The 13,159-nt window shown below is 35.7% G+C and overlaps 1 protein-coding gene across 1 annotated transcript in view; it reads right to left on the minus strand.

Annotated features, from left to right (window-relative positions):
* The window catches only part of MED16 (mediator complex subunit 16), an 80,192-nt gene that overhangs the window by 51,793 nt on the left and 15,240 nt on the right, over nt 1-13,159 (minus strand). The window contains exons 3-5 of the mRNA XM_081735791.1: nt 8,378-8,524; nt 4,984-5,182; nt 2,350-2,590 (exon numbers count right to left, since the gene is read on the minus strand). Of these exons, the coding sequence (XP_081591917.1) occupies nt 2,350-2,590; nt 4,984-5,182; nt 8,378-8,524 (587 nt within the window). The remainder of the gene's footprint in view (nt 1-2,349; nt 2,591-4,983; nt 5,183-8,377; nt 8,525-13,159) is intronic.

A 13,159-nucleotide genomic window follows, 5' to 3' on the forward strand; every position in this document is an offset into this window, starting at 1 on the left:
GCTTACTTTGGATTTATAAAGTAAATTTGACTGTAATATTTATTGTCTAACAGCCATGACTAAGCACAACATAAAGAGCAAATTAGTATCGTTTAGTGAAACTGTGGTAGATTTCCAAACTATCAAGATCAAATGTTGAAACCGGAAGTGACAGATCTGCACTTCTGGCTTCAATATTCGTAAATGGAATCTACTTTTGAGATGTTGAAATATATATATATATATAACCCGTTTCTCTCTACCTATTACCGTTTTTGCTCCATAAGATCAATAATTAAACCGAAAGTGGTTGATTTCTATCACTTTCTGTTTCATAGTCATTCTGTAAGACTTTTCATATTTAAGCATAACAATAGTTTGGAAGTTTACTTAAAATCAAAGAGTATATAAAAGATTGATTCCTACGAAGAAAATTCATCCATTTTACATTTATTTCAGCAAAAGCATAATATATTTTACGTAAGAGTAGAATAAGTTTACATGAATCAGCTTCGCAGGCAGAAATGAATACTTAGAATGAAGTTTTATGCGCATTAAACACTCAGATCTTCAGATCACATTCCTATATACACAGAAGAAACTGAAAGTTGAGAAATCACTTTTATAAGCTTTAATAATTAATTGATTAATTTTAAAAAAGAACACGTTTCTACCCAATTCTGATTAATTCTTTAGATTAATATTCTATGATCATAAATCTAGTACGAGCAAGTAGTTATTTTGTTAAATACCGACCAGTACTAGCAGATTAGTAATTTCCATTGTTGTAATATGTCATTTCACTTTTACAGTGTTAAGAAATGGTAAAATCAAATGAGGCACATAATACGAAATTATATGTAGTTCATATGAGCAGGTAAAAATCATAACGGTATAAATACATAAATCTTGTTTCCGAGAAAAGCGAGTTTAAAATTGGCTGTTCCCATAAGTTTTTGAGGAAAAGTGCAACTATAAACAACTATATCTATGACAAGTAACATGACTATACTTAGATCTCTTTATCACATGAACTTCCTTGTGTGTAGTTGTTATTTATGAACCTAAGGTTTACCCAAAATATTACTTATAACGCTACGGTATTCAGTCATTCATACAGTGACAAAAGTTACAGCTGTACTAACTTTCTCTATGAAGCTTGAAAATTGTAAAATTAATTTTATGTTTTGTCTGTATTAACATCTAAATTTTTAATGCAAGTAAATAATGAGAAATGCTTCTCTTTATCTGTGAGACTGATTTATGTACAATCTAAATAACATTTATATTGTGTTTTTGTTCAATTGATGTTTCGATACATCTTCAGGGCTCCTTGCATTTCTTCCCTGGAATCTCTGATGTGCTCCCTTAGCTTTTTGTTGGAACTGATTATATTTTTCATATTCAACTTTATAAAGATCAGAGTGAGCTAAATCATTATAATACGTATTTTTTTAACACCTTATTTTGCTAAATTAACAATTTAACATATATGAAATATAAAAATGGGGGAGTGGGGGCAGGGGGAAGAAAATAGGATGGTGACTAGTATTATTAGTAAGGACATGAACGTGAAATAAAAACAAGCATTCAGGGAGAAGAATAATGCCTCTATCCCTTTAATAAAGAATTAAGCAAAAGACCCATAATATATTTGTGTGGTGTATGGGTCAGAAACATGGACACTTCGCAAAAACGACGAAAAACGCCAGAAGGGTTTTAAAATGTACGTGTGAAGGCGAATGAAGGGAATAACTGCATCGAACGAAAAACGAATGAGAAAGTGTTAGGAATAGTACGGAGAAAAGAAGAATTTTAGATATATTTAAAGAGAGGAAGAGAAAATGGTCGTGACATTGGCTGAGAAGGAATTGTATCACGAGGGTCGTGGTAGAACGTACGATCACGATAAAGAGGAGAAGCTAAAGATGTTACAGTTGATGGAAGATATTGAAACATAAAATTCCTACACGAAGACGAAGGCGTTATCTGAAGCTTTTCAGTTTGTGGCTAGTGACCAGCCAATAACGGTAGCATTAACTTGATGTTGATATTGGGACACCAATGAAGACTGCAGCGTAAGTATTTAGAAAATATTAAGAGCAATTTGCATCACACAACATAAAAAAAAAAAGTTTTTATTTATTTATTTGTATGTCTCTTGCGTACGATTAAACACAGGATTGAGTTTAGGTGACACTAATGCGTAATCCAGAAGACAAATTTCTCCCAATTCAGCGTATGACTTTCAATAATGAGGTATTGCTATTAGATCCAGATTTTACAAGCTACTCAGTATTTACCAACTGCTGACAAAACTGTACCAACACATTACAATTTACTAACAAATGAACTCCTCATTGTACTTACTCTTTCCATAACAAATATCAACTACTGTGATACGTTGTCGAGTAGAACCTAAACTTTCACTTGTAGTTAACAACTGGCCTTCTCGTGATATAACAACCACACCAACCATTCCAGTTGTACTAATAACGAGACATCCTTCCAAAGGTTGGCCTCCAAAGTATCTCACAGAAGGAGCAAATTTCAGATGACTAAACTTCTCGTTGTAATGAACACTATCCTTTTTGTCAGCCAACAAACTTATCTGTGAAAATAAAAGAGGTAGTTAACAATTGGCGCAAGTAGTAATGGTTACATTCTATTGCTCTGTGAAGAAATGTAGTGTAAAGCAATGATATAAAGAAAAGTAGTGTCCGAAGACGGGCAAGATACAAGTGATATATTAGGTGAATTTATTGGTTTAGATTTAATGCCCGTTTTCAGCATACAGACCACATTGGACATATCCTACAGCGTATCGTGGATTTTGAGTAATCTGTACTCCCAACGGAAATTGAACCCAGTTCTCCTGTGTAACGGACACAAACATGTTACATGTATCTTACCCAATTAGTCACGAAATAAGAGATCTTTCAGAACGGAATGAGTATGCAGCACTTGAAGCAACGCTTTTAAGATGATGCTGAACAAAGCTTGCACACAAGACAATGGTATAGCCAGGCAAGTGTCATGGGGGAGATTAACAACAACTGTCACGTAGAAGAACCACATATTCATGACACTCAATGCTTTGCAATTATATCTATATAAATAAAAATGTAACCATGTTTGATGGCTAATTTCTTTTAAACCGTTGCGCTGATTTTGATGTCTTTTGGTACACGAGGGGATCATAGTCTACCATAAAATTTTATTATATTTTCGGTACGGGAAAAAATAGGTGAGGCGGGATAACATGTAAAAATAATCTAAACCAAATGATATTAGTCTCCAATTAACAGTTTTGGGGCCTCAGATGAACAGTGACATTCTCGATCCTTTTAAGTCTAAGTTCAGCCACCACCGACATGCGAGTGAAAACGGGTGACACTACAGATTTTTATCATTACACTCATTGACATTCGCATTCTATGAGCGGGGCAAGGGGGGGGGGGGGGGAAGAAATTCAAATACTTTCGATAAGCACAGTTTAATTTATAAAGATTATTTGTTCCAATCTTGAATGACTAGCAAAAGAAGATAAACAACAGTAAGATAATTGCATTAAAAATATATCTAGTTATTAGAAAGTGTATACGTACTTCAAAAGGAAGTATAGAAATAAAAGAAAATGGAAATCAGTTTTTTGTAGCTCAAACTGATACTGAACAAGAGGAATTCCTTGACCATCCATATACTTTCCATATCATAAATCCTTCAGGCTATTTACCTCCGTTATGGCTAAAGAATATTCTCGTCAATGATGCAAGACAGGTAACATTTGTTTCCGATGGAGCTTATGTGGTTGAAATCCCACTTTCAGCTACGTTCATGTCTCATATAGTTTCGATGTTGAAAAGAGACAAACTATAACCTAACATATAACTTAAAAAAGTATTCGCCTTGCTCTACTCAGCTTCCTCTTCGCTTCCACTGTTAACCTTCAAAATGTTTGTATCCAACTAACTAACTAACTAACTCTATGGCTTATGGAATCCGGAGGTTCAATGCCGCGTTCACAAAAGCTCTCCACTGACTTCTATCCTTAGCTAACTGCATCCAGTTTCTACTTTGTATTCCAATCTCTGCGAGATCCATCCTAATATTGTCCTCCCATCTGCGCCTAGGTCTTCCTAATGGTCGTTTTCCGATTGGTCTTCCAGTCAAGACTTTGAAAGCGTTTCTACTTTCTTCCATTGTAGTTACATGATCCGCCCACCTAAGCCTCCTAGACTTGACGACCCTAACAATGTTGGGTAGACCATATAAATTATGTAGTTCCTCGTTATGAAGTTTCCGCCATTCCCCATTCCCGTTCCTCTTGGGTCCGAATATTCGTCTCATAATCTTGTTCTCAAATACTTTCAGTCTGTTCTTCCCTCAGAGTAAGTGACCATGTTTCGCAGCTATACAGAACAACAGGCATAATTATCGTTTTGTATATTTTAAGCTTCAAATTCCTCGACAGATGTTTGTATCTGGAAGTTATAATACATAATACAGAGAAACTTCTGCTAGAATACTGAAAGTAACATTATATTGAACTCAGTCAACCCCTCATGAAACATAAGCCAAGTCATTGCATTATAGATTGACCAATGAAAACAGGAGGCAGATTGCTGACATTATTTCAACATTGAACTTCATATAAGCATTATAGGTGCATGAATTATGTTCGTGAGTTGTTCCTTCAACATGTGTCAGACATATAATTACATATTATATGATGAGAACATCCCGATTAGGTTACTTACTGGTACTTCCACAGACCTAGTGGAAAAACATCCGGCGATGCAGGTCAGGTGCATATAGCCATCTCTGACTTCACTAAATTCAAACCTGTGGCGTTTCACTGTTATGGTATAATACAAACTTACCAACCATTACAGAATGACCTCATCACACCATCAATATGTTGTTGATTAAAGTGTGTTCTGTGCTTTCAGCTTCACATTTTCTTACCAATCTGTTCTTTTGGAAATTGATACTACAACATACCTTTCTTCCATTGTGAAAAAAAGCTGCTCCCAATATATGTTCTCCTGGAAAAGACACAGTACCCAAACACACCCAGTCATTAATAATGTGGTCTTTGAATGTCCAAATCTGCACTGTGCCTGCTGTATCTGCCACAAGAAGCTTTTGTCCTGGAAGATCCCACTCAATAGCTGTGATTTCAGACTCATTTGATAAAACTCTGGAAATAGAAACATGAATTATATACTAACGAACATGAAATGTAAAATAAATGTAATACTAGGTATGAGATTCAATGCTTAGACAAAGGTATATTTCCATTCCTATTAGTAACTAGAACAAGTGTCGACTTGGTTTGGGCTCCTAGACGTCACGGATTTACATCATCTCTCGCCAAAAATTGTTCAAAACACTAAAATGGCCTGGGTTTTCTTCAGAACGTAAGTTAACAAAATTCGTGCGTTATTTTTTTTCCTTAAAAAAAAAAAAAAAAAAAAAAAAACTTTCATTAGTCACCAATACTTAACTAATAGGAATAATTTAATCTCTCTCACTCCCTTTTCTTGAGTGTTGACCTATTAATTAATTCTGATATTTTAAAAAAAAGCAAGTGCTTATCTGTTAATATTCATACGGTGTCCCAGCTTTTAATCGAAAATCTGGAAGCTGAAGTCTTGGCTACTGTACTGGTGTTGACAGAATATAACCAACACCAACTTATTAAGTTTTCAAACTCATCACCTCCCCACAATACACAGTGTGGATTAAACAAATTTTGAATGAGCTGATTTTACAACTACAAATACAAAAGCGAGACACGACATTTCTTTCAGGCGATATGTATTCGAAATTGCAGCTGTGATGCCTTAACGTTCACTTTGTTCTTCCACGCATATTACCATGAGTTAAAGGAAAATATATAAAGTGCTGTTTAAAGCTTTACGCTAATCATCAGGTTTATACAGTCAGCGGTTGAGTTGAGTTGATTTTGAGTTTAATGTCCCTTTCAGCAGCAAGGCTATTTGAGACGGTACTTACTGATTGACGTGGAATCCAAACCACATGAGCTCCCGCCTGGAATCGAACCTGGGTCTACTATGCCAAAGGCGCGTACGCTAACCGCTTAGCCACGAAGGAGCTCTATATACAGTTTGCGGGGGAAATATTGAAGCCACAGCAATGAAACCTACAACTGTAAACAAAAGAATCCTTCAATATACAGAAAGTGAAAAAGTGGATAAAAGGACCGAGACTTCAACCCGGTATCTTCAGCGTGCCGTGCCGATGCCTTAACCACTACACTACCAGTCCGCTTCCCAGAACCGCCATACACTTTCTCGCTCTTGAAGTAGGTGTTCTTTAATTAAATCACAAAGCTTGTACTATAACCTAGCTGTTGTGCTTGGACAATCCAGTGTCTATATTCAGAACACCTTTGACGGTTGTATTATCATTATACATTAATGAAAGGCGGAAACAACCAGATTTTTTTACACACCAAATCCTCTGTAGGTGCGAATTCAATGATGAAAAAAAAAAAAATTAAGCCTGGTTTTGAAGGCTATTTGTCCAAACTAAGTGTCTTATTGTGGTAAACGGTCTCAAGCTTCCCTGGTGATAGACTCCAATATCGGAACTGAATTGAAGTGTTCATATTCTGCAAGTGTCTCTTCATACTAGATCAAAGGTTTTCTGTTGAGGTTAAACCAGAGTTTTGCTCTAGACAATCATTAAAATAAGGTTCATTAGCATCATTAAGACAACTTATCTTTCTCGCTGTATGACATGGAGCCCCTATCATGCACGAAGAAAGACGCTCCAATCTTTCCCAAGCATGACTCCAAACAAATCAATCAACAGTTCATGGTCTGATTTCTGGGAAGGATAACTAACTCATCTATCTCATTGTAGCTAAAGAAAGCCCGCACCATACCATTTGCAGAATGGGGGCCGCGGTAGGTCACTGTTAGAACGCTCACCTCTTGCACGTGGGGTCCGTGGTTCAAGACCAGCTCTTGCCAAATGACCTTTGTGGTGGACAGATACCGTGTACGTGGGTTTTCTCGAGATTCTCGCATTTACCCCACATTATCACTCCACCAATTCTTTCCACAATCATTCGCTTTCATTAACCATTCGTCTCCTTTTTGCCTAAATGGTATAAACGTCGGAAGTAAGACCTTCAACTTTCTTCATTCCATCATTATCATTCATCATCACCGTCTCTCTTAGCTTCGGTGCATAATTGTGGAATGTTAAAAGAAAATCGCAGGATGTTTTACGTTGCACATGTGCATTGAGAAAGTGTACGATCAGCACCAAAGGAACGATACACTCGTTTGGTACCACTGTCACTCACAAAGGAAGTAGTTCCATCAACCCTCGTAATTTTCTTCCAGTTCTTCACTGCGCAGTAACTACTTCTTGCAGAAAGATTGCCTTTTCTTACGATTCTCGTTTGTGGAGAGGTTTAGGTCTACCCCTGTAACTTTGTAAGCGAAAGTCGTCATAGATTCTCTGTTTACCATAGTATAATACGAAGGGCCACATCAGCATGCAACCCCGGATTTTTCTCTTTTAGTTGGTAAGCAATGCAGTAAACTGTCTTGCGATGGCATTCAATGTTCCTTGAGACACTTTCCTTGAATGTTCTTTGGAACACTTTTCTTGGTCTTCTAAGAATTCGGTTTTGGATGGGGCATTATTACTTCATTTTTAAAATATCTGACCAAACTATGCACAGAGATTCACACCCGTTTGCAACTGATATCATGTTTTCTTCTGCCTCTTCAGTGTTATCAGGCGTTAATACCTTGTAACATATACTGATCACAAAATGATAAGCTAACATTTGCTATGCATGAGACGAACGCTAAAACGAAATGGTATTGTGCGATTGTAGAGAAATAAAGACAAGTCGTGCTAACCAACCAGGAAACAAAAAATCTTATTGCGGTTCTCTAGCAAAATTAGGATGCTCTATATCAAAACAAAAAACAAAAAACAAAAAAAAAAAAAAAAGTTGCTATTAGTCTGAGATCAATATTTTCGCGCAAACTGTATAACAATATTTTTTTCGTCAATCATACTTGTATGTTACGCTCTGGAATGAACGCCTACGCCATTTTTATACAGACTTATTGTTGTGCTTATAAGCATACTATATTTATATTACACTGATTTCTTTTCTAAAAAATAAAAATGAATCGAAATGTGGTACGCAATCCCATAAAGCAATTATTATCTCACATATAAAATGGCTTAAAACTTGTATAACAATGACTGTGATTTCATCTAGTAGTTATTTGATATAATTTAATATAATAATACGCATGAAATAAACATGGGTGTTGCAAAATAATAAATTATTATTATTACTTAATGTAATATAAATAAATAATAAAATAAAATTTACCTGTGACTATGCCATGGAGTATTTAAATCTGCTACGTATACATGAGATCCCCATGATTTTCCTACTAAATCATCTAGTTCTGTTGTGGTTGTAAATGCAACGATATTCTGGCTCGATACACAACACAGAGATTGCCCTTCGTGAAGACTGGAAACAGAAAAATCATTACTTTTTCAATCTATATCAAACGCTTAAAATTATTACTTTTACGCGTAATATTACAAAACTCAGACATTCCATGCCATTTTAACGCAGTTGAGGTGCTAGTAAATTCATTCTGGAACAGCAAAGGTATCCTAAGGAATAAAAGAAGAAGCAAAAGCATTACATCAAAATTTTTCACTTATTTAGATATTTTGCTGTAACACGGCCAGTTCAATCACAACCACATTGCACAAACTGTAGTTTTAGAGTATTCCGAAATCTATTTTTCCCACGTAAATAAAATTATAACTTTACAATCTTATGACTACACCAAATAAACTGCTGCCCTATGGATAATTATATTCAGCACCCTGTTGGTAATTTTCGTTTATGTAATATATATGGTTACTAAAATACATTTTTTCTTTCTTTACTTCTAGAATAACATCACGGAAGTACCCTAGTTATCATGAATGAGGCAGTGGAAATGGCTAGAAAAACCACGACAGCTGGCTTCATTTACGTAGAATATTACTGCAATCCTTTTAATATTAATGGATAGAAACCTGAGACTAGTTTATAAGTGGATGATAGAAAAAGTACTTATACTAAAAACTAAACAGAGTTGGCATTTATGCCTGACATCGAGGAGCATAATTCTGATTAGCAAACAATGAGGTCTTCCTGTACTATACCTGAAGGGGTATTGCAGCTGGAAGAAGGTTTAGGGAAACTAAATAAGTTTGCAAAGCATTGGAGAATCACCAGTTCAGAAAAGAAAAATTGAACAGCGAAACTCCGAAATTAAAACTTAAGGGGATATTTCCAGGCAGACAGCGGTGATGATGTGTGTGTAGTGATCGTCAAGACGACACTAGTGAAAAAGTATAGAACAAATTTGCAAGTTCCACACAAAAAAGTGAAAACGATCAGATATTAACTGTTTTGTCTAAAACTTAGTTTGTCTAAAAGTACGCAAAGTGCAAAAAGATTTTAATGCAAGGAATTATATGGTCCGCAGAGTCAAACAGTTAGTGAAAGAAATGGATGTATTGTTTATAGTACCTGGTAGGTCTTTGCCTACTGAGATTCTACAAGAAGTTACTCAGTTCTATGAATCTGATCATATAAGCAGGATCATGTCTGGCAGAAGAGACTGTGATTCTCTAAAAGTTGTTCTTGGGTAGAGCAATAAAAATGTACTCGGAATTTGGACTTTTCCCTTCACCTTTTTAGTACAAAAAGTCTTTATGAACACAATTTATAATAAGTATTCCTCTAATATTTAGGTAAGATTAGATAGGAGCCCGGTGACCAAGCGTCGTGGGCTTTGAGGTGAGGTACTCTCGGTGACCAAGCGTCGTGGGTATAAGGATGGGTACCTCTCGGTGACCAAGCGTCGTGAGAGGGTTTTAGGTGTTTCGATCAATCCGGGAAGATTGATGTTGGTCGAGGCGTGCAGGTCTTTTTTATCCTGTCTTGTCGGCTTCCTTCGTTGATTCTCGTCCTTCCGACTGTTGGCGATGGTGATCGACTCCTCTTCGGGACCGTCGTCTGTTTGTTTTTATTTATTACTAATACATGTAGTTCACACGCGGGTATTGCATGACGTGTAGACATGCGGAACCTTACAATATATATGTAGAAGCAGCTGATTCTTTGTGGGTTAAAAAGAATTGTACCAAGAATTTGAAGAGCAGGATCCTAACATTAGTACGAGGTTTCAAAATTTTCCCAAGTTCGACCCAAACATTGTATTCTGGCAGGAGCTTCTGGTACACACACTGTACGTGCCTGTGCTATTCATCAGAATATGACTGGACGAAAATATACCCTGAGTATACAGGACACTGTGAAATCAATAAATGCACTGAAAAAGTTTCTAAAAGCATCTGCTTCCTTGCCATGAGGTACTACGGTATGCAACACAGTTTTTGTCATTGAACTGTCAGTGTTACAGCAAAACATCTAAGTGGAAAATGTTGATGTCTTGCTTTTCTTTTTCTTTTATTCCTTAGGATCCCATTGCTGTCCAAGAACGAATTTGCTAGCATTTGTTCTGCATAATGTAGCATCTTCGTTAAAAAAAAATAAATAAAAAAATAAAAAAAAGTACAATTCAAGGTCAAATTTTAAGAATTGCGCAAAAGGACAGTGTTATATATCAGTAGAAAGCTTTCAGCTTTATAATACTCCCTATTTGACAGTTCTACGTTAATTACAGCCGAGTAAGCTTCGGTTTTATAAAGCAATGTTTTCGCAACACGTGTAAAAAAGTGCCCATTTTGACATGCCATTACTCTGGACCTACAGGAAACACAAAGGTGAAAATTTACACGTTTTGGCTTCTCATCGAGTTATACCATCACACTAAATTTCAACCAAACCTGAGAAGATAAGGTACATGGCTGTGTTGAAACAGCATGGGATGTCTCAACTATAATATCTAAAATTCTACTAATTAGTTGAAAGACTCCTGAAAAAAAAAAAAAAAAAAATGTACTCTTTCTTTTCTTCCATCAATTGATTTCTTGTTTATATATATATAATAACAATCTATAGAATTTGTCTACTGTCGACCAATTTTGCATGGAAGTTGACTACCTTCGTATGCATGTAAAATAGTTTAGTGTGTAGATCTTTCTTTCGGACCACCAAAGTTAGAATTTGGACTAAGAAAGCTAATATACACTTAGATTTCGTAAAATTAATAGCGGATGGGTTTCACCAGTAAGCAAGAAATGGCTACGTCTTTTTCATTAATCTTTCTGTTTTTCTGAAAAAAAAAAATCTTTAGCCCCAGCTTCTATTGGAGAAAGAGAAAAAATTCTTTCGGTGGAAATGGTGGGTCAGTGATAGAGCGCGCATCTCTGATACGAAGGGTCCCTGGTTCAAGTCACGGCTATGAGAATTTGTGGTGGACAACATTGTGTCTGAGTCTTCTCGTTTCCTCCCACATTCTTTAAAAATGATTCACTTTCATTAAAGATCTATTTCCTTTAGCGTAAAGGTCATAAACATAGGAAACAAAACTTGGAATCCCATTTCTTTCGTTTTCACTCTTTTATCTTTCGATTTCCTCTCTTATTTTGCACAAAAAAGAAGAAGAAGAAAAAAGAAATGTCTACGAAAATTAGAAAAAGAAAGGTCATCTTCTTACCTATAGAAGAAAATCATACAAAGACAAAAAATGACATGAAATGAAATCTTTGAATTTTACGTCCCATGGTTATGCCGGTTAGACTAAAGGAGGCGGTGATGAGAAATGAATGAAATGGTGGAATGAAGAAAGTGGGTGGAACGGGAGAACCCCGAGGAAACCCACGCTTTTCCACCACAAAGTTAACTTGTCGCGAGCTGGGATCGAACCAGGGACTCCATGCCACACACAAAGAGAAAAGGGATAGTTTTGAAGAAGTAAAAAAAAGAAAAAGAAAAATATACTGAAAAGTCAAAAGAAATAATGCGAAATTTTAAGAAACAGAAGGGAAGTAAAAGGTTTTCTCAAGGTTCTCCTGTGAAAAGAAAAATCCAAAGGAAATAGAAAATTTAAACAATTCTTCCTCTAGAAAGAGATAGAAAAGAGTAAAACAAATGAAAGAAAGAAACACTCCTCTCTTCTCTCTCTCTTTTAGTTCCACAGGCGAGAGTAAAAAAGGTATTCAGAGTTATATTTGTAGGTTGGTTTGAATGTGTATTTGTATATGTATCAATGTTAAATAGTATTGCAGGATTTAGTTACAAAAAGTGGCAATATACAAAGCACAACTCGTATTCAAGCGGTGCTCGAATTTCAACAATACATTCACACACACAAGTTCAAGTACAATTCCTTCCTATTTCGTTACTTCGTATTAAAAAAAAAAAAAAAAAAAAAAGTGAAATGATTTAACAAGAGAGAATAAAGGAAAGGAAGAATTAGCTGACTTTAACATCTTCTTTTCAGCATCGAGTCTATATGAAACATCTAAGACAGAATCTGAACTACTGTAAACCATCAAATTTCAAGACTTTCCAATCGGGCATCAAACTTGGAATCCCATACACAACAATCACGTATGCTGACCACTACACCAGCGGAGAGGACTACAAGAAAATGGAGGAAAAGGAAACTGTTCTCCTCTTCGCAAAAGAATTAACGGCAGATTTGTTTTAAGGGAAAAAATCTCTTTTCTGCGAATTCGTTCTATTCCGTTCGTCTCTCGTTTAACAAAATAGAAAAAGAAAAATCTTGATAGAAAAAGAAAACTAAGAAAGAGTTTCCTTTCTCTCCAAATTTATTTTTTCTCTTTCGCTCTCTTCTATCTTTTAGAAAGATTTCAACTTTCTTTTCCTCATTCTGTTATAGGTTCTCTCCCTCCTTCTTAAGAAGTCTACGAGAGAGAGAGGGAGAGAGATTTTCCCCACTCGCCCTTCTCTCAAGTGAAACCAGAAGGAAAGAAGGAGCAAAGGAAGACAAAAAGATTTTTATCGTTTCCTCTTTCTTTCTTTTTTTGAAAAAATATTTTTCACGGTTTTTCCAAAAATTCTAAATCAACCACTGTTCAATTTCATCAAAACTGTCTTTTTTGTGGGAGAAAAGAACTAAGCTGAACAAAATGTAAACGTATTTTTAGATCCGAAGCTTTTCAGCGTTTG

Source organism: Thermobia domestica, chromosome 13 (assembly GCF_964235325.1).
Source record: "Thermobia domestica chromosome 13, izTheDome1.hap1.1, whole genome shotgun sequence".
Lineage (NCBI taxonomy): Eukaryota > Metazoa > Arthropoda > Insecta > Zygentoma > Lepismatidae > Thermobia > Thermobia domestica.